The 26,347-nt window shown below is 33.7% G+C and overlaps 7 protein-coding genes and 4 non-coding genes across 14 annotated transcripts; 4 read left to right on the top strand and 7 right to left on the bottom strand.

Moving 5' to 3' along the window:
• Positions 1-137: 137 nt before the first annotated feature.
• AT1G50120 (immunoglobulin) lies at positions 138-4,679 on the bottom strand. Of its 2 annotated transcripts, NM_103898.5 has the most exons (12): positions 3,811-4,679; positions 3,585-3,662; positions 3,272-3,429; positions 2,412-2,487; positions 2,181-2,248; positions 1,805-2,054; positions 1,422-1,538; positions 1,232-1,338; positions 1,088-1,141; positions 920-1,003; positions 642-805; positions 150-539 (listed from the first exon to the last, which is right to left on the bottom strand). In NM_103898.5, the coding sequence occupies exons 1-12, from the start codon at positions 4,103-4,105 to the stop codon at positions 392-394; spliced, it is 1,599 nt and encodes a 532-aa protein (NP_175432.2). In that variant the 5' UTR covers positions 4,106-4,679; the 3' UTR covers positions 150-391. The 2 variants fall into 2 exon arrangements, with proteins under 2 accessions (NP_001322050.1, NP_175432.2); NM_001333420.1 differs by having other exon boundaries at positions 138-539; positions 1,088-1,338; positions 3,811-4,617.
• A 1,336-nt stretch (positions 4,680-6,015) lies between these two features.
• On the top strand, positions 6,016-8,423 carry AT1G50110 (D-aminoacid aminotransferase-like PLP-dependent enzymes superfamily protein). 2 transcript variants are annotated; one of them, NM_103897.4, is made up of 9 exons: positions 6,016-6,222; positions 6,389-6,566; positions 6,790-6,966; positions 7,084-7,215; positions 7,300-7,395; positions 7,495-7,611; positions 7,695-7,790; positions 7,872-7,984; positions 8,078-8,423. In NM_103897.4, the coding sequence occupies exons 1-9, from the start codon at positions 6,188-6,190 to the stop codon at positions 8,202-8,204; spliced, it is 1,071 nt and encodes a 356-aa protein (NP_175431.1). In that variant the 5' UTR covers positions 6,016-6,187; the 3' UTR covers positions 8,205-8,423. The 2 variants fall into 2 exon arrangements, with proteins under 2 accessions (NP_175431.1, NP_001320462.1); NM_001333419.1 differs by lacking the exon at positions 6,016-6,222 and having other exon boundaries at positions 6,364-6,566; positions 8,078-8,398.
• Positions 8,424-8,427: 4 nt separating this feature from the next.
• Positions 8,428-8,507, bottom strand: AT1G50100. Its single transcript has one exon. It is a non-coding gene; the product is annotated as a tRNA-Leu (tRNA).
• A 1,073-nt stretch (positions 8,508-9,580) lies between these two features.
• BCAT7 (D-aminoacid aminotransferase-like PLP-dependent enzymes superfamily protein) lies at positions 9,581-11,843 on the top strand. The gene is made up of 9 exons (NM_103896.2): positions 9,581-9,656; positions 9,799-9,976; positions 10,163-10,339; positions 10,429-10,560; positions 10,808-10,903; positions 10,998-11,114; positions 11,207-11,302; positions 11,390-11,502; positions 11,616-11,843. Exons 1-9 carry the CDS (start codon positions 9,613-9,615, stop codon positions 11,764-11,766), a joined length of 1,104 nt encoding a protein of 367 aa, NP_175430.1. The 5' UTR covers positions 9,581-9,612; the 3' UTR covers positions 11,767-11,843.
• A 287-nt stretch (positions 11,844-12,130) lies between these two features.
• Positions 12,131-12,406, top strand: AT1G50080 (ribonuclease; the record flags this gene model as incomplete). Its single annotated transcript, NM_103895.1, has 1 exon — positions 12,131-12,406. One exon carries the CDS (start codon positions 12,131-12,133, stop codon positions 12,404-12,406), a length of 276 nt encoding a protein of 91 aa, NP_175429.1.
• A 922-nt stretch (positions 12,407-13,328) lies between these two features.
• On the bottom strand, positions 13,329-13,408 carry AT1G50070. Its single transcript has one exon. It is a non-coding gene; the product is annotated as a tRNA-Leu (tRNA).
• A 338-nt stretch (positions 13,409-13,746) lies between these two features.
• On the bottom strand, positions 13,747-15,286 carry AT1G50060 (CAP (Cysteine-rich secretory proteins, Antigen 5, and Pathogenesis-related 1 protein) superfamily protein). The gene is made up of 2 exons (NM_103894.3): positions 14,885-15,286; positions 13,747-14,109 (listed from the first exon to the last, which is right to left on the bottom strand). Exons 1-2 carry the CDS (start codon positions 15,219-15,221, stop codon positions 13,961-13,963), a joined length of 486 nt encoding a protein of 161 aa, NP_175428.1. The 5' UTR covers positions 15,222-15,286; the 3' UTR covers positions 13,747-13,960.
• A 1,078-nt stretch (positions 15,287-16,364) lies between these two features.
• Positions 16,365-17,203, top strand: TAS1B. The gene has a single exon (NR_143579.1). It is a non-coding gene; the product is annotated as a TAS1B; other RNA (non-coding RNA).
• Positions 16,371-16,448, bottom strand: MIR5636. Its single transcript, NR_139278.1, has one exon. It is a non-coding gene; the product is annotated as a microRNA ath-MIR5636 precursor (primary transcript).
• A 157-nt stretch (positions 17,204-17,360) lies between the features above and the next one.
• Positions 17,361-20,321, bottom strand: AT1G50050 (CAP (Cysteine-rich secretory proteins, Antigen 5, and Pathogenesis-related 1 protein) superfamily protein; the record flags this gene model as incomplete). Of its 2 annotated transcripts, NM_103893.1 has the most annotated exons (4): positions 17,361-17,464; positions 17,555-17,671; positions 19,497-19,616; positions 19,903-20,242. In NM_103893.1, 4 exons carry the CDS (start codon positions 20,240-20,242, stop codon positions 17,361-17,363), a joined length of 681 nt encoding a protein of 226 aa, NP_175427.1. The 2 variants fall into 2 exon arrangements, with proteins under 2 accessions (NP_175427.1, NP_001322848.1); NM_001333418.1 differs by lacking the exons at positions 17,361-17,464; positions 17,555-17,671 and having other exon boundaries at positions 19,256-19,616; positions 19,903-20,321.
• Positions 20,322-22,372: 2,051 nt separating this feature from the next.
• AT1G50040 (formin-like protein, putative (DUF1005)) lies at positions 22,373-24,346 on the bottom strand. The gene is made up of 2 exons (NM_103892.3): positions 23,498-24,346; positions 22,373-23,292 (listed from the first exon to the last, which is right to left on the bottom strand). Exons 1-2 carry the CDS (start codon positions 24,169-24,171, stop codon positions 22,584-22,586), a joined length of 1,383 nt encoding a protein of 460 aa, NP_175426.1. The 5' UTR covers positions 24,172-24,346; the 3' UTR covers positions 22,373-22,583.
• Positions 24,347-26,347: the final 2,001 nt, after the last annotated feature.

The following is a 26,347-nucleotide window of genomic DNA, read 5'->3' as shown; positions in this document are numbered from 1 at the left end:
CTATTAATAATTTTTTTTTTTTTTTTTTTTGGTAGGATTAAGATTTTGAGATTTGGATTTATCATCAGTTTCTCTTACCCATTTTTCTACAATTTTGTTTATCAAAAGTTACTTTATGTGCCCAAAACTGATGAAACTGATTTAAGTAACGCTTATATAAGAAACAGTTTGTGATTAAAGATTTAAGATCTTTTATCATAGGACACCAAAAAGAAAAATAAATCTGCTCTCTATAGTCTAATAAACTAGTAATTAAAAACTAAACAAAATAGGTTTGTGGTATATATATTTCCCTTGAAAAGTTATTTTTAAATGATCAAAAGAAAAACAAATTATTGCATGAGGTGAGCTAGACAGAGACCAGAAACTGTATCTTTCACCAAAAACAAATTTAGCTACGAATCCAAGACGGCTCCAAACCAAAAAGCTTATCTCCACGGTTTTGAGCACCTGATGTCCGAGGCGGCGGTGCATGTACAGTAATCGGAAGAACCCATTCGCTTTTTTCCCTTTCCGGTACTAACAATGGATGTTCGTACCTGTAAATTACCACAAAACAGAACCAGAAACTGACTTCAACAACTTGAGCACTTCAAAAGACTCAACCAGAGAATGGATCGTTTGAGTATTGGGAGTAATACCTGCTTAAGTCCACACTCTTAGGAGTAGTTAGGAACTCAAACCGAAGAATCCATTGCACAGAAACACGGGGCGTAGAAAACGACATTGGACCATCCGTCGGAATTGAAAATAGAAAGCTGGTTTGAATAAGGTCTGCCACCACCTCATGGTGATCGCTTTGGACCTTTTGACGAAAAACATATGGGGTAGTAAGATTACAATTGTAGAGACATAGCATCCAGCGGAAAAAGCAAAGTAACAATATCCATAGCCAAATTATAATCCGCTGCATCCATACCTTAGTAAGTGTTGGAGAATTTCTCCTTGATGGATGAACAAATCTCCTGTTTATTGTCTCTAAAGTTTCTAGAGTAACCGAGACCTGGAAACAGATATGGATCATCAGTACCAATGGCCCTCGATATAGCAAAATGTACACCAGAAGTTTTGTCTTGTCTGGATTTACCTCGAGGCATCTTCTGGTTCCTTCTTCATGGAAGAATGTAAGAGTTCCACCTATCTGCAAAAAAAAATTACCATTCGTGGAAACAGTTGTCAGATGCAGGCAATGTTTTAGAAGAATGTGAGAAGAGATGAAACAGCCAATTACAGTATCGCTGAAGTAATAAGTAGAATCGGCATTCTTGGGGGAAAACCTAAGAAGGACTTGGTCATCCATTCTAATGTTGTATGATCTTCCTCTTGTAAATCCTTCTGCTGCAAGAAATGATTGCATCTGGATAAGTAGGTACTTGCAGAATCTATATACAAGCAAAGACTAGAAATGACGAGTAGTTTACATGGAACTGGTTCTCTTGCTCCTGCTCCAGGCGACATAGATGCTCCTGCACCATTTGTTTGCTTGGGCTGTTGGCTCGGGACCACAGAATTTGATGATTTATGAGGGGAAGATACATCTAAAAGGAAAAAAAAAAAAAGTATTCTTCAGTAATCTTTTCCTCACGAATATTATAGAGCTGATAAACAAAACAGATGATGAGGTCTTTTTTTATTTAGCATCTTTCCATCAATTATTTATTGGTATTTGAGAACAGTACTGTGTTTAGCATTAGTTCGAAACCAGCCTTCACCAAAAAACAGAGAGGCTACATGAGCTGGTGCTATTCTCAGTGACCCCATTAAAATACTGTTTTAGGTATGTACTCGCACATAAATCACTAACCAGTTCCGGAATCATAAGACACCACGGCAGCTGATAACTGAGAAAGCATCATCTTTGGAGATGATCCCACACGTTCTTCAACATATGACGTGTCTTTCATTGACAATCGCGGTCCAGAATTCAAGGACAATGAACTGCCAAATGTTCTGTTTAAATTGCTTTTGTTGGGATAGGAAGAAACAGATGAGATCTCGTCACGTGAACTGTCATATCCATCCTCACCACTATCATATGCGTCATTTGCTCTAGTCTGCATTAAGCGCATTTTTGTTCAGTGTTCTGAGTAGTATGCAAATGCAACCCATACGTATAAAACAACTGCAATCAAAAGAAAAAGGATAAACAGTAGAATTCCACAGTTTTGAGCATGCCATACCCATTCTGAGTCCCCATCCATCTCTTTCCAATATATTTCTGTCTGAATGGTACTGGTTGGAACAATACCTGTAAGAAAATTGGAGAGCCCCATCAGGTTGCACCACTAATGTCATCCAAAAAAAAGGAGGGAAAACAACTTTCCGACGTCCTGTAACTTGTTGTCTTGTAAACAAACAGAGTTTGACTTCTGACTTAAAATTCCCAATCAAAATTTTAGAAAAAAGCTTACCATCGATTTGATCTTCCTCTAATAGCAGCCCATTGTTCTTCTGAATTACCCATACTTGTAATGGTATTCGAGTCTCCTGTTGGTAAATAACAAGATTACAGGAGTCAAATTTATGCCAACAGCAAACTATAAAATACAAGTGGAAAAGGGAAAAATATATTATATTTCAGAAAAATTAAGAGGCTTATCACAAAATACATTTACTTAGTATTTTCTATCAAGCATCAGGCCATAGGAGGTATGTAATTAGACCTTCAGTTATGACATATTACCATGATTAAATCGTAGACCAACTCCAGAATCAAGGCATCCAATTTCAGGGGAACAAGATTATTTTGATGACAGAAAGTATCAAATTATACTTGATTAGAAAGATGTTATAATCAACTGACTGAACTACTAAACTCACTGCAGTGACAAATTGGCCAAAGAAAACTAACTACATGTAACACTGAAAAGTTTTCCAAGAAGATCTAGACTAAGCTACGCTTTAAACCTCATGCTTCAACTTCATAGTTTGCATATAAACCCTGGTGCATCTCCATTGCATCGCCACAGAGAAACAATAAGCTAGATGATCTAAGAATGTTGAATGACTCATACAAAGTTGTGTGATTCTATTATCAATTAGGCATCAAGCAGACTAAAAACCAAGGATACAGCCTGACTTAGCACTATAGTAAGAACCATGAGACGTGTTTCAACACAACAGAGCTACATTGTTTGTGTTTATCCCAGTTTATATATTTTCCACACCGGTGAATAGAAAACAAATTGCGTTCAAGCAACCAAAGTAACCGAAACACAATGTTTTACACATATAACACCTACAGAAAACACGGAAAGTCAAGTAAACTAACCACTTCAATGAAATCTTGTGTTGAGTCTTTGTAAAATTGACTGTTTTCTAATGCCATCCATCTTCCGCATAATGTGCTCTTAATGTAGTAAAGGTAACGTAAAGTAGCACCTTTATAAGAAGGTGGTATAATCTGTGGGAGTATAGCTCGAACCATTACTGTAGATGAAAATTACAAACAAAGAAGCCTGTCAGCTTAAAGGTTGACATTGTAAAGCCTAGCCGTTAGTATATGTGCCGTCGGCATCAAGCAAGTGTACGTTATTATTGTTCTTTGTTCATACAGTATTAGAGAAGGAGTTAGGCAAGATTACATGTCATCTTAGCACCAGGGGATAGGATTTGATTTGAAATCAAAGATGGTGTTGAACTGTCTAGGAAGATGTGTTCACCTGAAAATCTCCAAGAGATATATATATGGTTAACGCACATCAATAGAAAATTACAAGTAGATGGTAAAGTGAGCATGACGTGTTGGAAGAAACATGAAAGGCTGACAGAAGATATATAACAGTTGCAGTAAAAAGCTTGTTAAAATACCTCTTCGTCCTTTGCTTCCTGGTGAAGGTTTTTGAGTAGAAAACCACTGAATGTCCAATTTCTCTAGACCTTTAACCTCAAAACTAAGCTTTTCAACCAAAATGGAGGGATTAGAGGCGTTGTCATGAGAATTAGCAACCTCAATAGTTACAAAAATGGAATCTCCAGGCCTATACACATCTTTATCCGTTTGAACACTTAGAGATGGTTTGATCTTGCTTCCAGAAACACCCACGGAGTCATTGACTTCACTGGAACTGCCGATCCCCAAAAAGGAAAACCTTGATGATAGCATCGCTTCAATGGCTGTGTTTCTTAACCAATACAACAATGCCTTCCATGAATCGCTTCAATGGTGCTAATTACAAGGACGACGAGACTTGGATGGAGTTGAATCATTCAAGGGTTCCAGAGAGAGGACAAACATAAAAAATTGGCAGACAGTAGCTAACGAATGGCAATCAATTACTTCAGATCCAGAGAGAAGACGACGCGAATCGCGCAGATCATAGAACCAATTTGTGAGATTTCGTTCCGAACAAAAGGCAAATGTTTCGTTCACAGAGAGTGAGCTTCTACCTTGGTTCCTTGAGAATGACGAGCAGAAATGTGAAGACGGTGCCGCCGGGAGAAGTCTTCGTGATAAGAGAGCCGAGATCACAAATGAAGAGAATTGAGCAAGGATTCTGGAAGAGAGTTTAGAGGGAGATGAAGAAATTAGGGAGATAAGCAATTTTCTGAGATCCTTGTTTGATGACTTCTATTCTCCTCTGCAGGAGAAGCTTACAATTACTTTAGAAAGCTTAGCTTAACTTAATCTCTACGTCTTATTTCAGCCCAACATGAGCCCAACATTTCTTATATTCTGCAATCATATTTTTGATCCATTTGATTAGTTCGTTTCGAAGTTCTTTAGGATCATACAAATCCTTTCTACATGTATCTAATTCAATAAATCATTGGCTCATCATATTTTTGTACATATGATGATTCGTTAAAAAACACCTAATTTACAAAGAAGTAATTATATTTTCATATTCAATTTTAGCATCTTTTCGACATCTTAAAAATGTGTACTCGGCTAATTAGAAATACTATACAGTAGTAGTTCCTTAAACATTCAATTTAGTGTGTTTTGGATTATGTATCATGGATTTTAAAGTAGGCTAGACTTTTTGTCTTTCTATCTTAAGTATTTACTTGCATTCACTGATTGTCTTTTACATGAACATAAAACTATCTAGGTGTCTTGATTCTTAGCAAAATGTTGTTCCTATTGTCTTTTGCAAAACATTGAAACTGTAATTGAACAATATAGTTTGAAGTTGTCTAATTTTGCGAGTTAGTTTATCTATAATCACACGAAACCAAATCATATAAAATCCATAAAATTTGGTCATTTACATCACGGATTGCTTTGGTAAGAGCTAGTTCATTATTTATGGCCACCTCTTCTGAATCAGTAACAAATGCAAAACTAGGCAACAATACTCCTTAGGATTCTATCAAGATTACTCAAAACGATTTTTTGCTCATGAGTAGTCCATGGAAGACAAATCATATCAGTTACGAAGCTTGTTTAGAATCTAAAACAAACAAAAAAAAAAATGATAAAGGGAAAGCAAAACATATTTATCGTGGTAGCAAACATGTTGTTGACTTGAGCTTTGTTGGCATAAATGTGACTGTAGTAAAAAAGCGAATCAACTGGAACTAAATCTCTGAACTTTGTCGTCGGATTAATTGGTGAACCATTGAATTTAACAAAGTGAGTGATTGCCCAACAATTCATTGCAACTTGAATCTTACTCCATTTTCACCCGATAAATTTTGTAACTTCTTTTTTATATTTTAATTTTTAGTAATAGATATATTTTATTATTAAAAATGAAATAAAAACTAAAAATTTATCATTTTGGAAAAAAATAGTCCGGTTGTAAAGGTTCTGATTATCCTGATTATAAAGAAAAAAAAAATAGTACAATGTATCGGTATCAATAATATGTAAATGTTTTCGGTACTATGAAACTGCATTGCACTATATGGTTTACTCTCCATTCGGAGTCTCGGTGCAATGTATTGGTACTAATGAATTAAAGACACCTTTTCTCAACAAAGAACGGCCACTTTAGCTTAATAAAAAAAGTCTTTAGCCATCCCATCAACCTTCGTATAAAAAGAAAAATAGTTGAAGATTCTACAATTTATTAGTATATTCCCATCAACAAATTCTTTAAAAGAAAAAAGTGGAGAAGGAATCAAAAGGGTTTGTTTGTTGTCAGTCACACTATAAAAAGACGCTCCTGAAACCACGTGACCACTACACGCCTCTCTTCTTCTGCTTCACTTCACTACTGCTTTCTCTATTTCTCCATAGATGGCTCCTTCTTCATCACCTCTTCGTACTACAAGGTATAAAAAGGTCTCATCTTTTTATGATAAATGAGAAGAAAAAAAAAAGGACAGATTTATAGTTATTAGAATCCCCTGATCTGGGGTTATCTCGTGTTTGTTCATTTAAATTCATTTTACTCATTTTCTGTTTTCTTTTGGTGGGCATGCATTGAAATCAAATCAGTGAAACAGATGAAAAATATGCGAATGTCAAATGGGAAGAGCTTGGATTCGCTCTGACTCCAATAGATTATATGTATGTAGCCAAATGCAGACAAGGAGAGAGCTTTACACAAGGGAAGATTGTTCCTTATGGCGACATTTCAATTAGCCCTTGTTCTCCGATTCTCAATTACGGCCAGGTAGGTTTTGAGGACCATTATGGCTCTTACTTCATCAAATTAGTGCTAATTTGCTTTCTCTGGTTGTATAAGCCTTACCAAATCTCACTGATTGTAGGAACTTCGGTATTTATCAGAAACATTATTAAGAAATTTGAAGCCTTTAATCAATGATTGTTTGAATTGACTGTAAAAGTCAGCAACTTTAGCGTCTATACCTTTTGATATTGGTTTGGCTTTGTAGGGACTATTTGAAGGTCTCAAAGCTTACAGAACAGAAGACGACCGGATTAGGATTTTCCGGCCTGACCAAAACGCTCTTCGCATGCAAACTGGTGCGGAGAGGCTTTGTATGACACCTCCTACTCTAGAACAATTTGTCGAGGCAGTTAAGCAAACTGTGCTTGCCAACAAGAAATGGGTATGGACTATTGGACCATTGTACCTCTAGTTCCTTCTGATGTGGTTCTCTATCGTAGGTTACTCTCATCTTTAGTAGTTGCTGCTAAAGAGTAGTGTAATGGTTTTTCGGTTTTAGGTTCCTCCTCCGGGTAAAGGAACTCTGTATATAAGGCCTCTGCTACTAGGGAGTGGTGCTACCCTTGGAGTAGCTCCAGCACCTGAATACACTTTTCTCATATATGCATCTCCCGTAGGAGATTACCATAAGGTGATTTTGTATGTTTTTGTTTCATATACTCTGCCTTAAGACTCTTTAAAGTTGAGACAGCTAATTGGTTTGTCTGTCTTGTAGGTAAGCTCAGGCTTGAACCTCAAAGTTGATCATAAGTATCACCGAGCCCATTCAGGTGGAACGGGGGGTGTCAAGAGCTGCACAAACTATTCTCCAGTAAGTAAAGAGATACTAGGAAATATAATTTTATCTTCCATGGAAACAGGTTAATGAAATATCTTGTTCTCTGATTTCCTCTTTTATAATTTTTGAAAGGTTGTGAAATCGTTACTCGAAGCAAAGTCAGCGGGTTTCTCTGATGTCCTGTTCCTGGATGCAGCAACTGGTAGAAACATCGAAGAGCTTACTGCTTGTAACATCTTCATTGTCAAGGTAAAGAGTTTCAACATTATATAGAAAGTTCCAACCTTTTAAATTCCTATGCGTAAACTCATTAGAAATCATTCATTTTTTAGGGAAACATTGTATCCACCCCACCAACTTCAGGAACCATTTTACCTGGAGTCACGAGGAAAAGCATAAGTGAGCTGGCTCATGATATTGGCTACCAGGTTCCACCTCCTCTTTCATATATAGACATTCTCATGAAATCAAGATTAGCAGATTGTGAGTGACAATTAATGTTATCACAGGTCGAAGAACGCGATGTATCTGTGGATGAGCTACTAGAGGCAGAAGAAGTTTTCTGCACAGGGACTGCAGTGGTCGTTAAAGCTGTTGAAACTGTGACCTTCCATGACAAAAAGTGATTAACTTTTATAAAACCATAATAAATCAAAGACCCTTTCATCTGATTCTCGAATGTTGATTTTGGGTCATATCTATCTTTTGACTACAGGGTAAAATACAGGACAGGAGAAGCAGCATTGTCTACGAAGCTTCACTCGATGTTGACCAATATTCAGATGGGAGTTGTTGAAGATAAGAAAGGTTGGATGGTGGACATTGATCCTTGTCAAGGTTGAAAGAAGAAGTTTAGAAAGCTGATGATTCTATGTACTCAAACGTGTATCTTTTCTTCTCATGTGTTGGTTTTTATTAGGATTCTTCTTTTTTTATCATGGGACTTGTAATAAATAATGGGTAACTCTTAAGATACAAGAGGCGGCAGTATGTTCAAAGGTTTAAGGTCCAATACGACATCGTTCATTAAGGGAGACAAAATGAAAATAAATTAAAAACATTAGATGACAGCTGTGGGATTTGAACCCACGCCCTTTCGGACCAGAGCCTAAATCTGGCGCCTTAGACCACTCGGCCAAACTATCATTTGTTGAACATACACGTACATTGTTATCTAATAATGCTTACAGTTATCTTTTTCCACATCGCTTCCGTGTGACGCAAGTCCTCGTGTACGTTGATAAAAATACGAGCTTCCACGTTTGCTTTTAAAATAGTTGGTTTACACAGATGGAACCATATTATTTTCATATTCCTTTCGGTAAATTGCATATGGAAAATAATTCATATCTGTAGTTTAAAGCAAAATTTTGTAGTTCTTTAGCATCCTAATCTTGATTTAGATTCGGTATAATATTCTTTATATCTCCATATGAATCAATAATACAATTTCCTAAACTCTTTAACGTGTACATAAACACCTAACACCTTGTAACTGAAGCTTGTAGACTTGTCACATATATATTAAGAGACTTGGCTGCAACTTTAATCATTTGGTCTTAAATTAGTACTAGAATTTATTTAATATCCCATTTGCATTACTCAATTATTTTGTATCCCATTTGCCGTATATTTAGTTTTAAGAATAGCTGACTTTGGTAGATAAACTTAAATCGATAAAAGCTGCATGTGATGGGCAGATCGATACTATATAACTAGCTATGCATGTATATATAAACTTTTTTTCTTTCTTTCGTCCAACATTATTTTAATTAAATAACCGGAAAAAAACTATCTTTTAGATAGAGTTATTCAGGACCAACGTGCTTACATAAAAATAGACTACAGTAAACACATGTTTTACACATAAACTAATTAAAGATCGGCTTTTTGGTTAAAAGTAAATATAAAACACACAAACTTACCTTAAAGTAAAATCACAAACGTGTGTTTTTGCAAATTCCACATAACGCACCCGCATCTAATTCATTGCATCTTAATGGTAAGCCTTTTAATTTGGGTCTTTAATATGTTTGTCAAGTATGGCTTTTAGTCTTTGAAAATATTATACTAGTTTAAAGATTCTAAATTAATAAAAAAAAGACCCATGGATTGTGCCGAAACAAAAGGAAATGACCACTGGAATTCGAAGGGTTTGTTTGTTGTTGTCTCTATAAAAGCAAGTGTTTAGTCGTGTTCTTAAGCCTTAAATTAACTACTTTCTTGCTCTCTGTCTTATTTCTCTATCCAATGGCTCCTTCTGTGCACCCTTCTTCATCACCTCTTTTTACAAGGTGCAAAAATATCATCTTTTCATAAACATGACTTTTTTTAAACGTTCCTTTCTCTGTTTATTCAAAACGGCCAAACTCTTTTACTAACTAATTATGTATGTGTGTGTTTTTTTGTTTTCTTTTGTGACATGCAATAAAACAGTAAAGCCGATGAAAAGTATGCGAATGTAAAATGGGATGAGCTCGGATTCGCACTGGTTCCAACAGATTATATGTATGTGGCGAAATGCAAACAAGGAGAGAGCTTTTCAACAGGAGAGATTGTTCCTTATGGGGATATTTCTATAAGCCCTTGTGCTGGGATTCTCAATTATGGCCAGGTTTTGTTCTCTCTTCATTTTTTCCCCACTCACTTATAAATTTTTGTTCAATACTGGTGTTTGGTTTTTGAACGTTTTGTCATATTGGATTTGGATCGGTTTATAATCTAGATCGTATACTCTTAAGCAAAAGCTTGTAAGAGAGTTTGAGAGAAAATCATTTGATATTGGCTTGGGGGTTTGTAGGGACTATTTGAAGGTCTCAAGGCTTACAGGACAGAAGACGGTCGGATCACACTCTTCCGACCTGACCAAAACGCTATTCGTATGCAAACAGGTGCAGATAGGCTTTGTATGACACCTCCTTCCCCGGAGCAATTCGTTGAAGCAGTTAAGCAAACTGTGCTTGCCAACAACAAATGGGTACTATATGGTGTCTCTAATAACATGTGATCAGTACTTTTTAATCTTTATTATAAGTAGCTAAAGATTTTTCTCTTCTTTTTTTTTAGGTACCTCCTCCGGGGAAAGGAGCTTTGTATATTAGGCCTCTACTCATAGGTACTGGTGCTGTCCTTGGAGTAGCTTCAGCTCCTGAATATACGTTCCTCATTTACACATCTCCCGTGGGAAATTATCACAAGGTGAGCTTGTTTGTTATTCAAATACTTGGTGATCAAGTAAACTCGGTCTAATATTTTAAATAGTGATCAAATCTCTATGTGAAAGGAAAAAAAATATGGGCTCTAAAACTTTTTAAATAATGCATGGTATCCTTTTTGTAGACCATGTTCACTAGCACTTCTGACACTTGCTAAAATATGGCCATATGCTGCCTAAAGATTCCTTAAAATTTAAGACTCTTTACTGGTTTGTCTTAATTTCTTGTAGGCAAGCTCAGGCTTGAACCTCAAAGTTGATCATAACCATCGCCGAGCCCACTTCGGTGGAACAGGGGGTGTGAAGAGCTGCACAAATTATTCTCCAGTAAGTAATTAATAAAGAGACACCAGAGATATATAGATGGCCAGGTTAATGATCATATCTAAATCATGGTTTTTTATTGTATAAAATTTGGAAGGTTGTAAAATCGTTGATCGAAGCAAAGTCTTCGGGTTTCTCTGATGTCTTGTTCCTGGATGCGGCAACTGGTAAAAACATCGAAGAGGTTTCTACTTGTAACATCTTCATTCTAAAGGTAAAGAACATAGAAAAAATTATAATATAAAGTTTCATCCTTAAGATTGCATTTGCAAGAACTCATTAGTATATATATCCTTCATTTTCTAGGGAAACATTGTATCCACTCCCCCAACTTCAGGAACCATTTTACCAGGAATCACAAGGAAGAGCATATGTGAGCTAGCCCGTGACATTGGCTATGAGGTTCCAACTTTATCTAATGATACCCTTTTGTATATAGACATTTCATGAATGTTTTCAAGATTCTATGTGTTTCACAATGTATCACAGGTTCAAGAACGTGATCTTTCTGTGGATGAGCTATTAGAGGCAGAGGAAGTTTTTTGCACGGGGACGGCAGTGGTCATTAAAGCTGTTGAAACCGTGACATTCCATGACAAAAGGTGATGAATTTAACATAAATAAAAACTTAAAAGACCATTTCTTAAAATCTTTAGTCTTTCCTCGGGTTACCTAACGTTGATTTTGGGTCATATCTATCTTTCTTTGACCACAGGGTAAAATATAGAACAGGAGAAGAAGCATTCTCTACGAAGCTTCACTTGATATTAACTAATATTCAAATGGGAGTTGTCGAAGATAAGAAGGGTTGGATGATGGAGATCGATCATTTGGTTGGAACAGATTCGTTTCCTGATGAAACATAAGAAGAAATAAATTTCTAAGCAAAAACTAAGAACAATGAAAAGCGAGAAAAAAGAGGAATAAAAATTGTTATCCTTTTAAACAAAAAAAAAAAAAATTGTTATCTTTTGTTTAAAGAACTATTACTCCATACATATAGTTCTTGTTATTCAACTTTAAAGCACCAATAAGATCTACCAACAAATAAAATAGTGGTTTAAGAGCGACTCCTGTAATTGAAAGCTAACATGTTGTCATGGTTGAAACTTCTATTTTTCTATTTATATTTCATGGTTAAAACTTGAAATGATTTTTTTTTTTTTTTTTGGAAAGCTGATTCAAATTTTATTAATTACTCAATGAGACATATAATGGAGAAATCTGAAGATGCAAAAGACAGAGAGAGTGATTGCAATTTCACAGACAGAAGAGAGTGATTTCAATTGTGTTTTGCTGTGTATGTTTGCTAGCTTCATCAGGAAGTTAGCTGCCCAGTCCACGATTTACAATCTTTGGAAGCAAAGGAACAATGTGGTTCACAACCAAGTCTCGATCCCAGCTCCTACAATCTTCAAGCTTATCGATAGAGAAATCAGAAACATTATCACCGCAAGACGCAAGCGCAAACGTTACCGTAACCTGATGCAAATCTGGTTAACTTGATCTCACTGTAACTTTCAAATCTTTTGTCTCCTTGTTTTTTATTCTTTTTTGCCAAGGATTCAAATCAGTTGGCTCCTATTTTGTAAAGCCGAACCTTTCATTTCTATGATATTAACAGTTTAGCAAAAAAAATGTTTGCTAGCTTCTGAGTTTCTCTTATTATTATTTGTTCTATACCACTAGTTTAATCAAACAACGATTTTTTTTTTTTTCTTTTTGATCAAAATCAAACAACGATTTAGATGAAAATTTTGTGAATATGAAGTTGGTCGATTTAAATTTGTACATGTAATGAAGAACTATTACGACGATACAATATGATTAATACGGTTTCAAGTTCATATACAACATCCTTTCGGACAAGAATTAGAGACTCAGGGGGTGTTATTCGTTTATGATTTTAAAAAAGTTTTAGTGATTTAAACTGTCATGTAAAATCTATTGTTATTCAATCAAGATTTTTTAAAAGTATGTTAAATTTTTGTGTTATTCATTTAAGATTTGTAAAAAGTAATCTAAAATTTTCATAAATTTTGGTTTATTAGATTCATACTCTTATAAAGCCATTAAAAGTTTTGTGTTATTCAATTAAAACAAAAGAATCTTTGATTGTTAATGATTGTTAATGATTTAAATTATTATGTTATTGGTTCATGACTTTCTACATTTTTCTTCACAAAATAAAGTCATGGAAAGTCATGAAAAGTATTATCAAAATAAAGAGATTGTTAGAGAAACTTTACAAGATTATGAAAAACTAATCAACAAGATTATAAAATACTCTCTAACAATCGTTTAAAATCTTTCATTTCTTTACTTTCTAGGATTTGATTGAAATCATCAAAATTCGTTGTAAATTTGGAACCAATAACACCCCCTAAAAGTTTGTTGACCAAAGAAAAAACAAAACAAAATTATTTGATGACAGCTGTGGGATTTGAACCCACGCCCTTTCGGACCAGAGCCTAAATCTGGCGCCTTAGACCACTCGGCCAAACTATCATTTTTAATAACTGTTAACTTGTAATATGATTTATCACAAAAACAACCATTGCATAAAGGCCTTAAAAGAAAGCCTTTTTCTAATAAATGATTTGGGTAAAAAATTTGGAATTTCTACTTGTTCGGTTGAAAAAACTCTTCCTGATTTAATGAAACAAAACTAAATATTATAATTACCAAAATGGTCCTCTCTAAGTTTAATACAGTTTGGATTAAAAACAAATTTTTGGAACTAATAATTTACTACACTGAAGTTGAATTAAATTCGGTTTCCCTGCAATTTCGATATGATTACAGTGTAAAAATGTATATGAAATTTATAACCAAGTTTATGAGTAGAACAAACTTTTTCACTATATAAACAAGAATAAAAACAACGTTTGATTAATTGTAAAAGAAGGCAAAGCTTACAACCTCTTTATGTGAAGATCATAAATTATTACATCTTGAGATTAAAACAAAAGATTTATAATTTCATATGCAGTAATTCAAATTAGTTTTATTCATAAATCATATTTATTGTCTTAGGTAATACAGTATTAGTGATCAGGATCAGTAAGGGTACTCTCCGACCCAATTACCGGGTGAGTTATAGTTACAACTCACGAACCACCAAGTATTGGTGCATTGAACCCTAGCACACCCTATCTTCACTGAATCTCTCCACACCACTTGCGTGTAATGCAAGCATTGTTTTCCACCTGTAGTTTTCAAATTCAACAAGCTTTGTCAAATCTCTATTAATTACATACACTCGATTTAATTTTTCGTGTGCGTTTATGTTACATTAAAATTGTTGTGTTCATTTTCAGATAAAACCATAGTTATATATACGTTAATACGTACGTCGTACTTTAGTTAACAAAAAAAAATCAAGTAAAAGGCAAATGATATGGATTGATTGTATATATATACAGTAAAACCTCTATAAATTAATAATGTCGGGACCGAGAAAATTTATTAATTTAGAGAGGTATTAATTTATCGATAAATTAATAATTATTAATTTATGGAGAGATTTTACAAATTTTGTAATTTTTTACAAAAATGTGATCTAAACGGTAGTTTTTCTATACAATCAATAATTTTCCTAAAAATCATTACAAGTAGAAAACCATTATTAGGTTTAAAAACCAAAAAAAAAACTTTTTTATATGTAGTAAATTATTAGAATTGAATTTTACAAAGAATTAATATAAATTAAAAAAAAACAATACTAAAATCATATTTTACTAAGTTTTACATAAATATAAATATATATATTCATAAATTTATACAATTATTAATTTATAATATTGATGGGACCATATATTTACATAGGATTTTCAAAAAAAATATTATCTTATTAATTTATCGATTTGTATCAAATTTTACACTAGTCCCAACTCGGAACCAGAAAAATTTATTAATTTATAGAAGTTATTATTTTATCGATTATTAATTTATAGAGGTTATATTGTATAAGATATTAGATACCTGTGCAATTATTGTATGCGTAGCTGTAGTAAGGTTTCTCGTCGACCCAAAGTTTGACGGCCGAGATGGCCGAGAACGAGGAACTACTTCCCTTGGCTAGGTTTTCTCCATATGGTCCGTTGGAGTGAACAAGGTTGCAGTCGGCTTTTCTAAAATTTGAATAGTTCAATGCGTAGGCCGCGAGAGTTGTGTCCCACACCACGTTCGGTACTCCAACCTGCGCACGAGCGGTGTTGTGAGAGTTAAGGTAGTCTTGTGGAGTGTTTTGAGCATTGGTTGCAACAACAAGAAAGCTAATCGCAACGATGACGAGAAAAGGGGTTTTGAAAGTATTCATTGTCGTATTTATATCTTTAGTGATGATTATTTTTAAGAAGATGGAGATATATAGTTAATGTTGTGAGTCTGAAAGAATGCTTTGCCTTCTTTATATAGGCTATGTGTGATTTTTTAGGTTCAGTGGTTTTGGGAAACTTTAACATTGGGGAGTTGACTTATCTTTTTATAAATATTATATTTATTTTTAAAGTGAAGTAAAATGATCAAAAAGTGTTATCATGCCTTTAATTATCATTATTACCGCATTGCGTGATCTGAAGCTAGATCTAATGGTCTCCTAAGAGAAAATAAAATAAGCTATAGTAGTATATAACAAAAATCGTACTGCTAGAGCAAAGTGGCCGCAAATGAATAAAAACGACAAACTAATCTATTTGTTTTTTTCCGAATAGATGAAAGTTTTTTTTTCACAGAACAGAACAGGTCTTGTCTTATCATCCTCTTCACTAAAACACACCCAAATAAACCAGACGGTTCTTCGTAATACAAATCATTTGCAAAAATTGTCTGATAATCAAGTTACTATGTCTTCGTTTATCATCTGTTAATCGTAACAACGGAATTTTACAAAGAGATAAGGTTATTATTGTTTTAGAATTTGACTTTATTATTTCCAAATGTTTCTATTGAAATTTTAATCTTTGAAATTTTATGTTTGAACAGAGATCTTGGACATTGATTGTCAAGAACCCAATTTTATATAGGTAAGTATTGTTAATTTTATATCTAAATTATGATAATCAACACTTGAAAGGATATTTTGAGATCGGTTAGTTTTAACATAAATCTCTTATATTTTAAAATTGGATAGTGTATAGTTTAACAGTAAATTTATTATATGAAAAGAGTTATAATTAACTTTGTTTCCAATATATTTCAGTTTTGTCTCAACGTGATTATGTTGGCAAAAAGAAAATTATTTTCCCAGTTAAGTTTCAACGTGACTATAAGTAATATATTCTTTTCCAATAAAAAAAAAACAGAGTTAAACAATTTGACAAAATATATCCAACTTTAATAAGATTGCCGTATACATACCAATTTGACCCAAAAAGGCTTTGTACTCTTTACATAACAAAAAAGGTCAAATAGGGAAAACGATGGGACTTTATAAACCCAAGTCACTCATTACCGACCTCATAAATCTAAACCTAAGCGGCTAAGCCTGACGTCATTTAACAAAAAGAGTAAACATGAGCGCCGTCAAGCTCTGCAACTACGATCTGTAACTCCATCTTAACACAAAAGTTGAGATAGGTTCTTAGATCAGGTTCCGCTGTTAAATCGAGTCATGGTCTTGTCTCATAGAAAGGTACTTTCTTTTACTTCTCTTGAGTAGCTTCTATAGCTAGATTGAGATTGAGGTTTTGAGATATTAGGTTCGATGTCCCGGTCTATTTGTCACCAGCCATGTGTCAGTTTCGACCAGTCCCGTGCTCTCTGTATTTGGTTTTATCGGAATACGGAGATCTATTTTCAGGAGGAGACAACTTTGTTTTCTTGTGATTTTTCTCAACAAGCGAATGAGTCATTCATCGGTATCTAACCATTCACCATATTATCAGAGTAGTTATGATTGATAGGATGGTAGAAGAATATTCTAAGTCCAACATAGCATATTCTAAGTCCAACATAGCGTAAAAAATTGGGAGATATCCGGAATGATATTATACGTAAAAAAAAATGGGAGATGTCCGGAATGATATTTGTAATATTTTTATGTTAACGAAACATATTTTAGGATATGCAAAAAAAAGTAGATGTTGGTATTCTTGTTTTGCAAGATTTGTAATGGGAGTTGTGTAGTCTTTTTATGATGTGTCATGAAGTCTACCGCCAATTACATACATCATTCACTTTGTAATTAAATTGTCTTCAAGTTTGTAATTTTATTTTTGTTTTATGTACCAAAATCTAAATTCAGTTGTTTACAACTTGATAACAAAAAAAAAGTTATACATTACTTATGTTTTCACACTCAATGATTCAAGTTTTTTCTATATCCATTCGAAAGCTTCTTATTAATCATCATACATGGATTTTTACTGCTTTGTATATTTGTAGTTTACAACTGTAGTGGATTAATATCATTCATTTAGCAACAACAACACTCGTTAAGTTTGCTCACTTGTCATAATTATAAACCAACGCATGCATCACATATATAAGTAAATGCAAAACCTATGCAGCTATTATCAAAGTCTTCACTTCTCAAACGTGCTTCAATCACTTCACCCTCAGCTGCACTGACCAACCAACCGTAAACGCAACTTTCACTTTTTCGTCACTGAGCCATCTCTCCTTTTCAAATCAAAGTTGAACAGAGCCTACCAGTGGCAAGTGAAGGGCTTTTCTGAAACTTATTTCTCAACTGACCACAAGCAGCACTCGCTCCAAGTCCTCTTGTTTGCCTTACGCTTGCTGTTATCTTACGCGACTTCAATGCAGCTGCAAACGCTAGGACCTGTACAATTGGTTAATAAAAGCGATTATTTATTTATTGAGCTTTTGAATCCAAAACCAAACCAGAACCGAATGCCTGGAATTAATGGTTATTAACATACCGATTTCTTGCAAGGTCGCTCCCGATTAATTTCAATGTCTTACGTAAGAGAAAAGGATACTGTCAGTGAGTGCTCTGTCTTATTGTTTTAACATGCAATTAAAATTTTGTGCAGAGAAATAACTCTATACAGTATATTTATACGCCATAGTATTACTATAACTACAATCATAGTTGGTCATCGAATAAGCTTTAAGTATAAAGATTATCCATTCCACCATAAATTTTTTAAGGGTGTGTTTGCAAAATAGTCATTTTTTCAAACTTAATTAGGAAAGTAGTCACTTTACTATTCATAATTTGCAAAATAGTCACTTTTCACTGTTTGATTCGTACACTTGGATTGTACATCACTTTTAGTGTACAAATGTAAAATGTACGCTGTGTATTTTTATATATATTTGTACACTAAAAGTGATGTACAATCCAAGTGTACGAATCAAACAGTGAAAAGTGACTATTTTGCAAATTATGAATAGTAAAGTGACTACTTTCCAATTAAGTTTTAAAAAGTGACTAAATAGCAACTTAAGCCATTTTTTAACTAGTTTCGATTCGGATTTGGAATCTCATAATTAATTAAAGAAGTTAACAAAAAAGATAGTATGTCTTTACATTTTTTTCCAACCAAAATTTCACAACTGATCCACATTACCGTGAACACATCTGTTTAGAAAACAAAAGAAAAGGAGGTTTCATTAATTTCTAGATGATTAAGATGCTAGGAAATTTAAATTCTTAGATATTTTTCTTTTGTCTCTGTAAATATAAAATTACAGAGTGATGGAATCTCACATAGTTTATAAGGGTTACATTTGTTTAAAACCGATAAACCTAAAAGGCTAAAAAATCGAATTAACGTTGTTTATTTTTGTGTCTTATTGAGGTGATGGTGTTGCGAATTTCACGATCTATAGATATGAAAACAATATGTGGAGAGATAGACTTCGCTTGTGAAGAACGGTGTTTCTTTGTGTCCGTCTATGATACACTAACGCGCCTGAGCTACAAATTTCCTTACGTTATAAGGGGCCTAAGGACTAAAAAGTCGAATCAAAATCGAACCACCGTAAAACTTGTTAAATTGTTTTTTTTTTTGGTGAACAGAAATCTTGTTAAACTATATTGGGATAGTGATTTCTTTAGTTTTTCTGTTTTGTTTTGTTTTTGTTTCATTTTGTGTATGTTAATGTCCAGTAATCTTTTTAGATTGTATATGCGTTCGACTCAAATATACAAGGTTTCCAAAAAAAAAAGCCTGGACTGGACATTGACATAATTGGATCGGTTTGGGTCAAAAATTGGGAATTCGATATGTTTGGTTCAAAGGACTGTCACCGAAATTGGACCAATTAATGTAAGTTTGGTACAATTTGGGGTGACATTTTTCAAACTAATACTGAAATTGAATTACAAATTCAGTTTTTCTTTTCTGCAAATTTTAATACAAGTGTAAATATAATTTTACGTGTAGCAGTAGAACAAACTTTCTCACTATATAAACCAGAAGCAAAAGAACAACATTTGATTAAAAGAAGGTAAACCTTACAACTCCTCTTTACTTGAAAACGATAGAATATTACATGTTGAGATCAAACGAGATATTTTATTTTCTTAATCTAATTAAGATTTATTGATGATTAATTAATAGTTTAGGTTATAATATAGGTGATGATCATGATTAGTAAGGGTACTGTCCGGCCTGATTACCAGATGCATCATAGTTACAACCCACGAAATACCCGCCATTGTTGCATAGAACCCTAGCACACCCTATCTTCACCGAGTTACTCCACACCACTTGCGTGTAATGTTTGCATTGTTGTGCACCTGTAGTTTTCAAATTCAACAATCTTATTTAGTAAAATTTCTATTAATCCCTAACATGTGAAACCTGCTGTTTTGTTTGTTTCAAAATATCCTTTAAAGAATTGCAATGAATACGTTTCTTATACATATGACAAATTAATATTTCAATGTGTGAAGAAATCAGAATTATTTCCATCGTAAAAACAGTGAGCTACTGAGCTAAACCACAAATTTTTAAAAGCATAAAGTTAAACATAATAGTTGGTAAATACTTGTATTATATATGAACTGTTTGTGTTAGTTATACCTATGCATGCATTGGCAGTGTAGTTGTAGTAAGGTTTCTCGTTAACCCAAAGATTCACGGCGGCTACACCTGTGAACAAGGCATTATTTCCATTGGCTAGGTTTTCTCCATAAGATCCTCCAGTTGAGGGCGTGAGGCTGCAGTCGACTTTTCTAGCATTCGCATAGTTTGTTGCGTAGGCCGCTACGACTGTGTCCCACACAACATTCGCTACTCCAACCTGCGCACGGGCGGTGTTGTGAGTGTTAAGGTAGTCTTGTTGAGCGTTTTGAGCGTTGGTTGCAAGAACCAGAAAGCTAATCGCAACGATGATGAGAAATGGGGTTTTGAAAGTATTCATTATCGTATTTAGTGATGATTCTAGGAAGAGGGTGATATATTGTTTATGCTGTGAGTTTGAGTAATACTTTGGTCTTGTTTATATAGGCAAGTACATGCTTAGGGTCAGTGGTTTTGGGAGACTTTTACAATGGGGAAATGGTGACTTTTCTTTGTATATAGATTAATTAAGTCATGAATTCATCATTAATTAAGCAATCTTAAGCTAAATCAAATGGTTTCAAAACAGAAATAAAATAAGCAGTGTATATGTATTTAAAGTATACTTCTAGAGAGAATAGTTAGCGCAAATGAAACAAAAGGATAAAATCTAATAAAATGCATTTTGTAATTTGCGAACTATTTTTTATTATAATTTAGAATTTTAGATTAAACTAGTGAGATTAAATTATAAGAATATATATATATACATATATATATATATATATTTTTAAAACTGGTTTCCTTCAAAAGAGGATCCTCAATATGATTACTATTTCGAAGATGACAACAGTAATAATACTCATGAAATTATTTTAAATTAAAATCTTAATTCCTGAATACAGATTTTTAATTTCTTATAGATCACCAAACCGTAATTATCTACATATTTAGCATTATCCATTGAAGAAGAAAGTTGAATAGAGATTTGCATGGTCTTGCACTCTTCTATATTTTGTTTTCTGGATAGGTCATATATATCTAGATCTGTTTGTAATTTTCGAACAATTTTTCTTTTAATTTAGAATTGTAAAATAAACTGGTGAGTTTAAATTATAATATTTTAAAACGGATTTTCTTCAAAAGAGGATCCTGAATATTATCACTTTATCGAAAATGACAATAGTAATAATATTCATGAAATTATGTTAAATTACAATATTAATTCCTGAAAACAAAACGATATATTCATGAATAGAGATTTTTTATCTTCTGGATAGGTCATATATACATGTATTTAAGCTTTGAAGATGTGTACTTTTAATATCAATGTTTATTTATTTACATATGATGGCATGTGAAAGGCCGTGATCCTCCGCCGGTTGCAACGTTAATGGGACAGTACTCATAGTGTTAATATAGAACTTAGTTTAGATAACAAACTCTATCTACTTGTACCATTCTCCAACCACATCAAACGTTAAATATCAGTAGATAGAGTGTAAAGAAGACGACGTAAACATTTGACATAAAAAAAAGAGAGGAAAACGACGTACATAAATAGTAAAAAAAATAAGGAAGATACCAAGTGGATCAAGATAGTAGACCATAAATTAACCTATCGTGGGTTGAACGCTAAAGGATTCATTACATATATACATGCGAGCAAGGTAAAGATACATTCGGATTCGAACTAAAAGATAAAAGAACGCGTAATAGTTTAATGGATCAAAGAGGTGGTGGTCTAGCTAGCAGCTAATATAATGGTGGTTTTGCGTTGTCGGTTCAATCTTTTTTTAGTGTTAAAGTTTTTTAAAAAAAAAAAAAATTGGAATAGTTAAAAGTCGTATTCATATATACGTAGAGATCATATCATCGACATTGCAATTACAATTTAATTAGGTACCTTTCAAAAATTAATATTTTTAATACTTTCATGATAACAGATCAACGCCAATAATTTATAAAATTGTCAAAACTCGATCACCACAATAATTAAACCGATCAACGCTATATGAAACACTATTGAGATAGTAATATTAGATTATTAATATATAGATAGTTTTTTATGTACTCTATTGGTTGATTCGGTAAAAAATATCAAATTATATTGCATGTAATCTTAGACAATTTTATTTTGGTTTTGTATATTTCCATTGGGAATGATTCACAGTTAATTCCAACCTCTCTTTTTTTGTCTCTAAATATTGAGAATCAGAACTGATATATATAACTATCTCTAAGAGGTTCCATGATGATCACAAAAGAGAGGGCCGTTTCGCTTTACACAGAGGTAAAACTACAATCCAAGTGGAACAAAAAAAAATCAACCAAATATACAAAACTAAAACTTGGGACACCTGAAGCCAGGTATGATTGTCTTCGATCCAAGATAGCTCCCATAGTTTTTCACTCCTTTTTTCGTGAATTACTTTTCGCAAGGAAATATGGGCCAGTAAGGATAAAATTTTATGCCAGTGGAATTGAACTATTAATGAACTTATTATGCTTAGTTGCTTCCCAAAGCCCAAAGCCTGTTAATTCAAAACTCGAAAGTCCAAACTTTGACATAAAATTCAAAAAGACTTTTCCACTTTACTCAAATTTCCCCAATTTCCCTCACTAGAAACAAAAAAAAAACTAGCGAGTGGAAGACAACTGACAATTCTATCTCATGTATCAAAACGACAAAGCAATAAACGTCAAACGATATCAACACGACTTGGCTGTCTCAGCTCATTTCTTAGCTTCTGAGAGAAGAGCCTACAAGCATCCATGCTTAGATCCACCGCCGCTGCTAGTGCCACGTGCGCCGCCGCATCCTCCGTACAAGTCACGTGCTTCACACCTACCTCCACCTTAGGCTTGCTCTGTTTCTCCACTCCTTGCACCCTCGTCGACATCACAAACCCCAAGTTTTGTTGCGCTTGAGACAGTGAGAACCTGAAATCCGACCCCGATCCTGAATCAGTTCTTGATGATCTGATGCTTGACCACGAAGAAAGATCGAAACTTCCTTCAGAGCTACTCCAAGAAGCAGTCGTAGTCGTAGAAGTGGATCCATCAATGATGAAACTCCCGCCAAGTTTTGTGCTGATCGACGAGGAAGCAGAGACTGCAACAGCGATACCGTCTTTATAAAGCTCGAAACGGTAACCTAGAACATCGGAGACGCCTGGTTCACGCCATGCCTGAAGGCGAACCCATGGCTTCCAGGTGTAGCCATCAGGTCTGAGGATTAGCCAAGCTCCAGGACTAGACCGAGAGACGCGGTTGGAACCAGGAGATGGTACGAAAGGTGTGACCATTGAAGCCATAGCTACTGGTGAACCAGAGAGATCATGGATCGTTATCGACCAACCTTTTCTCTCTTTTGAAAACTGTTCCTTTCCACTTGTCACCGATGATAAGCTGCAGAATTTAAACACCAAACCATTTTTAGATATCATCATTAGGAATACCTAAATCGTGCATAGATCCAAATTCCAAGAAAACTAAACATAAATAGCAATGCTGCAAGGTTAAAAATCTATAATTGGTACTAATCAGAACCCTAAAGTAAAAAAAAAGCAAAAGCTCTGTTTCTAATAAGCAACTTATCTGATAATTTACTGACCTGAGACTAAGATTCCGATCACCGGAGTTTCTGAACCCGAACTTGCAAGTGAAAACAGCTTGTTTTGCGTTTCCTTGGACTTGAAAAACCTGAGGACTACACTCGGGCTCGCCGTCGAATTGAAACACAAACCTCGTGTCGGGTTCAACCCGTACGCTAACGTGGAGCTCAGGATCCGACCCGGACTTCTTATTATTCTTCGATTTAGTGCCCAAATCAACCCAGCCGTTGTGTGCCAAACACGTCTTTGACTCCGCCGCCTTCAAATCAAGCGTAACCTGAAACCGACCAATCAGCTTCTCACCGGAAGCAGCGACAAATCCACACGACGCACTACGGCGAGAGTAAACCTCGACGGAGAGAACACTCCATTTAGCCTTCTTAAGAGACGTCTCAATCTGAGACTTACTTAGACTAAAGCAAGCAGCGACGGTTGAGACGTTACCGGAACAACACCGAGACTCTGATTCCGATTCGGTTCGCAACAGAACGGGAACAGAAACAATCTGGCGTGGGAAACTCTTGAACTTGATTTTACAATAGCAATTACCAGAGGATACATCCGAAACAGACGGTCCAGATGAAGAAGAAGACGACGATGATGACGACGGTGATCTCGGAAACCTAACCGCCAAATTCCCGACGATGATGCGTACGAAAGAGCAAGGATCCATTGTGAATTGAAGATTGAATTATCGGTAAATGTTAATTAGTCAGAGCTACGAAGAAAGGAACTTTAACACTACTAACCCTAACTAGTTTAGGGTTTAAGAGAGAATTGGAGTGGAAGAAGAAGGGATTTTGGAGAAGAGCTATAAAAATGGAAGATTGATGAGAATTAAACAGGCTGGAATATAGCTGTGATTTTTTTGTTGAGAAAAACAAATGGAAATTAGGTGAAAGATTTTGTGGGGTCAAAACTCCAAAAAACCAAACTATCGCCTGTCAATTTCCAGATGTGTAAATTGAAATAATATTATTCTTTCTTTTATTTTATTTTTTTATTTTTTGGTAAATAAAAGTTTTTTTTTAGTTTAAGTATGTATTGATTCTTAACCTTGAAATTTCTAGTGTTCTAAATAGATTTATTTCTTTACTCCTTTATATGATTTTTTTAGTTAAATGTTTTTGTCTTTTACAATTTTGATATAATTTCTGGAATCGTTATTGAGGTTTATATGGTAGATTTTTTTCTTTTATACAGGAAACATATCAAGAGATTAAATAGTAACGTGTATATATATTTTTGCTGGTCTTGAATTCTTTTTAATGTATGTACATTTTGTTGTTGTTTTATTGACATTTCACACGTTTTATTAAATATATTTCTACTTAGATAACGATTGAAAATAGGAATACGTCGTATACTGTAATTTGTAAGATTTTAATGTAGCTTTTTTTGGCACTGATACTTGATTACTTCTAAAAACTGAAAGATCTTGTAAAATGCAGTTTTTTTAATGGAAGAGAGAAATAATGGAACAGTGGATAAAAAAAAGCCAAAGACCTTTTTGATTTGAAATGATTTAGCTTTTAAATTTTGAAATAAGCTGATGGAAAATAGTTAGAAGTGGATAATTTATCTATCTGTTTATCACTTAGGTTAGATGAATTGGTCCCAAAAGTTGGAGCACGCATGTATATAGTTGGCATCATTATCCTTTGCTAATAATATAAAACTTAAGAAGCTAATAAATTAATATTGACAAAAAAGTCTAAACTAATAATAAAATTCTTCTTTTTTTTTGATGAGGTTATTTATCCTATATGGAAATGTATATGTTATTATTTAAATTCTATACGTATAATGCGTTAATGATATAAAAAATTGAGTTATTTTGTGTCATTTTAACTCTTTTTTAAATAGTACTCTTAGTTGTAGTTTATTAATTTGGAGAGAAAAGAACACCAATATTTTCACCGACATTCTTGTCACGTTATGGGATTGCGCAACGTTAACACTTGGACCCTGTCTATTCACCATCCTTGATGTGTACGATGAAACCAAGCGATGCTATAGCCTCCCACAAGCCACAACTCTTTTGAAATTTTATGTTGGATGTGCTTCGTTTAATTTTCGAATGTAATGCTTATTTTGTCATACACAATCATTGTGATTATTTTCGTTGTAACAACGGAGAAACACGAACTATATTTTGGAGGAGCCATTTCTTTAGTTTTTCCTATACATATGAATATGAATACTACTTAACATACAAGCAAAACAAAAATTTACCATTGGAGAATAAATAATGATTTCTATGATTTAGAATTTTTATGAATAGAAAAACAAAGTTTCATCACATCTAACAATTCAAATCCACTCCATACCAAAAAAAAGAAAAACAATTCAAATTAACTGAATGATATGATTCACATTTCATCAATTTTTCAATATATGATATATCGATTACCATACAACTATTTTACAATTCTACTATTATTTGACATTTTTTATTCAAAATTTGACTAATATTCGATATTTTTTTGTATAGATATTATTCCTCTTATTTATTTAATTTGTTGACAAACTTAACCATATGCATTCAATTGAATTTTTTCATTTTCCCCATTATTTTTGTTCGTAATGACTACTAATTACAACAAAACTATAGTTTATTATTTTCCTACAATTTAATGATCATTTTAAAAACTCCTTATCTGCTTAAAAGCATAATTGGAAATAATAATAATAAAGTGAAATGACAATAAAAGAAAACTTATTCAAGAAACTACAAAGTTATTCCTTGACAAAAAAAGTTATTCTATTGTCCAGTGAACAAATATGAGTTTTTGACTATTTTTTTTTTCACAAGTAATTTTTTTTCTTTGACAAGTGTATATTAAACA

Source organism: Arabidopsis thaliana (assembly GCF_000001735.4).
Source record: "Arabidopsis thaliana chromosome 1 sequence".
In the NCBI taxonomy this organism is placed as follows: Eukaryota; Viridiplantae; Streptophyta; class Magnoliopsida; order Brassicales; family Brassicaceae; genus Arabidopsis; species Arabidopsis thaliana.
This window is presented reverse-complemented; position numbering and strand designations above follow the sequence as displayed.

What these genes read in the sequence shown, in the direction of transcription:
- AT1G50040 (NM_103892.3), bottom strand. Translation starts at nt 24,171, where the DNA reads ATGGATCCTTGCTCTTTCGTACGCATCATCGTCGGGAATTTGGCGGTT. An exon ending in GATCGGAATCTTAGTCTCAG is followed by an intron (nt 23,293 to 23,497) that starts GTCAGTAAATTA and finishes TAAATTCTGCAG; the next exon opens with CTTATCATCGGTGACAAGTG.
- AT1G50110 (NM_103897.4), top strand. Translation starts at nt 6,188, where the DNA reads ATGGCTCCTTCTTCATCACCTCTTCGTACTACAAG. An exon ending in TCACCTCTTCGTACTACAAG is followed by an intron (nt 6,223 to 6,388) that starts GTATAAAAAGGT and finishes AAATCAAATCAG; the next exon opens with TGAAACAGATGAAAAATATG. An exon ending in CCGTAGGAGATTACCATAAG is followed by an intron (nt 7,216 to 7,299) that starts GTGATTTTGTAT and finishes TCTGTCTTGTAG; the next exon opens with GTAAGCTCAGGCTTGAACCT.
- AT1G50120 (NM_001333420.1), bottom strand. Translation starts at nt 4,105, where the DNA reads ATGCTATCATCAAGGTTTTCCTTTTTGGGGATCGGCAGTTCCAGTGAA. An exon ending in AGAGGAAGATCAAATCGATG is followed by an intron (nt 2,249 to 2,411) that starts GTAAGCTTTTTT and finishes ATTTTCTTACAG; the next exon opens with GTATTGTTCCAACCAGTACC. An exon ending in GTCTTATGATTCCGGAACTG is followed by an intron (nt 1,539 to 1,804) that starts GTTAGTGATTTA and finishes TTTTCCTTTTAG; the next exon opens with ATGTATCTTCCCCTCATAAA.
- BCAT7 (NM_103896.2), top strand. Translation starts at nt 9,613, where the DNA reads ATGGCTCCTTCTGTGCACCCTTCTTCATCACCTCTTTTTACAAG. An exon ending in TGCTTGCCAACAACAAATGG is followed by an intron (nt 10,340 to 10,428) that starts GTACTATATGGT and finishes CTTTTTTTTTAG; the next exon opens with GTACCTCCTCCGGGGAAAGG. An exon ending in GTGACATTCCATGACAAAAG is followed by an intron (nt 11,503 to 11,615) that starts GTGATGAATTTA and finishes CTTTGACCACAG; the next exon opens with GGTAAAATATAGAACAGGAG.
- AT1G50060 (NM_103894.3), bottom strand. Translation starts at nt 15,221, where the DNA reads ATGAATACTTTCAAAACCCCTTTTCTCGTCATCGTTGCGATTAGCTTT. An exon ending in CGCATACAATAATTGCACAG is followed by an intron (nt 14,110 to 14,884) that starts GTATCTAATATC and finishes TGAAAACTACAG; the next exon opens with GTGGAAAACAATGCTTGCAT.